General features: G+C 49.6%; 1 protein-coding gene across 2 annotated transcripts; it reads left to right on the top strand.

The window, feature by feature from the left end:
• Positions 1-2,074: 2,074 nt before the first annotated feature.
• On the top strand, positions 2,075-4,109 carry LOC139766441 (uncharacterized). Of its 2 annotated transcripts, none has more exons than XM_071695129.1 (3): positions 2,075-2,200; positions 2,343-2,453; positions 3,023-4,109. In XM_071695129.1, exons 1-3 carry the CDS (start codon positions 2,189-2,191, stop codon positions 3,392-3,394), a joined length of 495 nt encoding a protein of 164 aa, XP_071551230.1. In that variant the 5' UTR covers positions 2,075-2,188; the 3' UTR covers positions 3,395-4,109. The 2 variants fall into 2 exon arrangements, with proteins under 2 accessions (XP_071551230.1, XP_071551229.1); XM_071695128.1 differs by having other exon boundaries at positions 2,343-2,504.
• Positions 4,110-4,309: the final 200 nt, after the last annotated feature.

Below are 4,309 nucleotides of genomic sequence, written 5' to 3'. Positions count from 1 at the left end.
TCTGCATCCACACAATATCGTTGGGACTACTAGTCCTTCAAACATACCCATTTATGCACTACCAGATGATATTCTCACTTTCCACCCATTCTTCAGTGCTCCCAGATCCTTCGTCCCCTCCTCCACCGTATGACTCACTTCCTCTGCCATGGTTCCATTCGCTGCCAAGTCCACACCCAGATATCTAAGACACTTCAGTTCCTCCAATTTTTCTTCATTCGAACTCACACTTCAACTAACTGGTCTCCCAAACATGCTGATCCTACTAATACCTTGCTTTTATTCACATTCATTCACAGCTTTCTCCTTTCACACACTCTCTTCCAATCCCAGTCCCCAACTTCCTGCAGTTTCTCACTCGGATTTGCCGCCAGTGCTGTATCATTAAGCTGTACTGAACACTTTCCAATACAAGTTCAGTGAAAGAAGATAAGTGTGGATGAAGAAAGAAGTGACGACTTTCGAAGTATGTGAGTTGATGATCCAGAGAGGCAGCTGATCTATACTTGCCTGCTGGTAGGGCGAGGCCTACACAACCACGACCTCACCCAAGGTAGTAGGGCGAGGTGCTCAGAGCCGCACTGCTGGAGGAGGGGGACTCACTGTGACGCCAAAGGACCCAAGACGGAGATAGAAAACCCGTCTTCCGAGGAAGATGCTGAGCTAGATCATGACAGGAGAAACCCATTGCTGTGCCTAAGATGGGATCTGATGATCCACCTACCGCTACGCATGGGACGAGATATGATCCACCCACTGCTGCGCCTGGGACGAGATATGATTCACCCACTGTGCCTGGGATGGGATCTGATCCACACCAACTGTTGCGCCTAAGATAGGATCTGATCCAATAATTGGAACACTTATTAGAGTAAAGGAATCAGTTACCACCCCCTCCCCCACCCCCACCCCATCAGAGTCCCAAATAACCAGCTTAACAGTCGTGTTCAAAGGTCGTATCTTCTGCCTCAGTGGTTATGCCTTCGTACTCAGAAATCACCCGGTCTTCCTGAAGGATCATCGTTCAGTCGTGCTCAAGGGTGACACTGTTAACCTCAAAAGACTAACGAAGGAATATATGCGTGTTAGATATGCAGACGAAATAAAGAACGGTTTATTGAAATCAGGCAGCGATTCGGTTGTGAAAAATACAATTCAGAAATAACATAGAACTGAGGGTCATAAAGAGCTTATGATCAAGCTGGGGCTGGATACTTGTACGCTTTGAGGAGGCACATGAGTGGAGTCTATCCACATGGCACAGGAAGTTTTGTAGAGCAAATCGTATGGTCTACAGGGTATTGATCTCAGCAAGCCGTGTGACAGCGTCTTCCCTTCATGAGGGAGTTCTAGAGAGATCCGCTAGTACATGATCGCCTTCATCGCTAGTGACTTCGTCGGGAGAGATGAGAAAGACGTCGGCCAATACATTTAAGACCTCTTGATGAAGCTGGGCTCCCTAGCGTGGAGGAATTGGCTCGTCTTTCAATCGCGCTGTCTATCAGCATCGTGGCCACTCTTGATGGAGAAGAGGTGGCGGACCCGTAATAGCCCGAAATGAGATATACAGAATCTGAAAAACTGATGAGATGTATTCATAAAGAGGGGATAAACATTAGTGTCTGGTGAGGTCGAAGTGATTATGTCACACGAGAGTACCTAGTCATCCGGCAGACGCCTCCTCCTGTTGCAGACCGTCAGCTCACATGTGTGAAACGAGCTCCTTCTAGCCATGGTCGCTGGTCGGGCCAGTCCTCGCAGGATGGTGGGGTGGGTACGGGTGTGTATCACTGGCCCCCCTCAGGTACTGTGCCGATCTACTTTCAACTACCTTCACCTGACAGACCACCAGTGTACTACGGTACCTTCATCATGCACAGACCCTCACGTGACCAAAGCTTGGCTCATACCAATGCCAAAATTCTAAATGTTACTTCACCAGTTTGACTCAGAATTTCGTCATTTTGTCCTAAAACCTCTCTTAACATGGCTTGCCCTGCATCTTGCCATGTATCTTCGTGTACGTCGCAGATCCTCGTGGAACCTCCTGAATGACCCAGTGACGTAGCTTCCCTTTTCCTTCTCAAGGGTGGTGTGACGTCACAGGAGGCCTGGGTAGAGGCTGGGGTATATAAACTGACCGCATTGTGTTGAGCCTCAGTCCTTCCCTTCCCAACCACCGCCAAACATGTTCCTTAAGGTAACCACTCACACTCACTTGCTCCTGTCATCACTCTGTCCTCTAGACAGCGAAACAGCCCTAGTCATGAGTATATGATCTTGCTGAAGGGTTGTTCAGGGGAAGGTCGATGTCACTGACTAATGTCATGGTTCCTCGTCAGGTTATGGTGGTGGCTTCCCTCGTGGCAGCAGCCGTCTCCCATCCAGAAGCACCACCCACAAACTACGGTGCCCCTACCCCAGCCTACGGCCCTCCTCCGCCCCCTCCTGAGGTAAGTTCTGCTCCTGCCCCAGCCTACGGCCCTCCTCCGCCCCCTCCTGAGGTAAGTTCTGGTCCTGCCCCATCCTACAGCCCTCCTCCGCCCCCTCCTGAGGTAAGTTCTGGTCCTGCCCCATCCTACAGCCCTCCTCCGCCCCCTCCTGAGGTAAGTTCTGGTCCTGCCCCATCCTACAGCCCTCCTCCGCCCCCTCCTGAGGTAAGTTCTGGTCCTGCCCCAGCCTACGGCCCTTCCCCGCCCCCTCCTGAGGTAAGTTCTGGTCCGTCCATCGTCGGGCACGGCTGGCTGCCCAGTTCTCTCTCTCTCTCTCTCTCTCTCTCTCTCTCTCTCTCTCTCTCTCTCTCTCTCTCTCTCTCTCTCTCTCTCTCTCTCTCTCTCTCTCTCTCTCTCTCTCTCTCTCTCTCTCTCTCTCTCTCTCTCTCTCTGCGCCACCTTCGCATCGGAAATCGCAGCCACAAACGATAGCACTTGTTTCACAAATATGTACCTGAGTATGTACATGGCAGGGGAAGCACATGTGTATATATGCATATGAATACGTAAGTGTATTTCCACCCTTGCAGGCTCCTCCAAAGTATGACTTCGACTGGAAAGTCAAGGACTACATCGGCAACGACTTCGGCCACCAGGAGACCCGGGATGGCTACAGTACCCAGGGATCTTACTACGTCCAGCTTCCGGACGGTCGTCTGCAGAGGGTAGACTACACTATCCATGCTGACTCCGGCTTCGTAGCCCAAGTCAACTTCGAGGGTGAGGCCCAGTACCCAGAGCCCAAGAAAGACTACGCCCCACCTCCATCTCCCTCCTACGCCCCACCTCCACCTCCCACCTACGCCCCACCTCCACCTCCCACCTACGCCCCACCTCCACCACCACCACCACCACCTCCACCTCCACCTTACAACCCACCCCCACCTCCCACCTACAACTAAGTCAAGAGCGATTCAAGAGGAACCCACCTATGACTTCATACCTTCTGAACATCATTATCTACCAGATGTTGTCATGTAAACATATATAGTGAAGATGACATCTAATGGCAGTGACATCCTGGTACACATCAGTGAAGAAGACATCTGTTGGCAGTGACATCCTGGTACACATCAGTGAAGAAGACATCTGTTGGCAGTGACATCCTCATACATATCGGTGAAGAGGACGACATCTATTGGCAGTGACATCCTCATACATATCAGTGAAGAGGACGACATCTATTGGCAGTGACATCCTGTATACATCAGCGAAGAGGACGACATCTATTGGCAGTGACATCCTGGTACACTTCAGTGAAGAGGACGACATTTATTGGCAGTGACATCCTCATACATATCAGTGAAGAGGACATCTACTGGCAGTGACATCCTGGTACACATCTTAGGATAACACGAGCCAGACGCCGTCTATTGTTGCAAGAAATTTCTGTGGTCTTAATGTTGCATCTGGACGTCTGGATTATGTATACGTCCTACGTCTCCTCCACACCAACCTGCTATAGTGTAGAGTTAAAAAGATCCATAAAAAAAAATGGGGTCCTAACGGAATGTCCATATTTATTATGTAACTGCATATTAGCAAATAGGATTATTTAATGATTATTTATACTGACTGCATGTTGAATAACAATTCAATAAATTCCATTTGGCGAAATGAGTATTTCATATTGTAAACCTTACTATTCATCACGTCCACATCACCTCGCCATGGTCGATCACAAAACCAGATCTTCGTCCATACAGGACATCACTTCGAACTCAGATCACATCTCTCCAACTACCCCAGTTACCGCCTCCGGTGGGGTTTCTTTCTTTTTCTTTTTTCTTTTTTTTACAGTTCTTGTGTCTCTGGCC

This window comes from Panulirus ornatus, chromosome 57 (genome assembly GCF_036320965.1).
Source record: "Panulirus ornatus isolate Po-2019 chromosome 57, ASM3632096v1, whole genome shotgun sequence".
NCBI classification, from domain to species: domain Eukaryota; kingdom Metazoa; phylum Arthropoda; class Malacostraca; order Decapoda; family Palinuridae; genus Panulirus; species Panulirus ornatus.
The sequence above is the reverse complement of the archived record's forward strand: the minus strand, read 5'-3'. Positions and strand labels throughout refer to the sequence as shown.

Excerpts from the sequence above, each read along its gene's own strand:
- LOC139766441 (XM_071695128.1), top strand. Across the intron at positions 2,505-3,022 it reads CTCCTCCGCCCCCTCCTGAG|GCTCCTCCAAAGTATGACTT; the intron begins GTAAGTTCTGGT and ends CCACCCTTGCAG.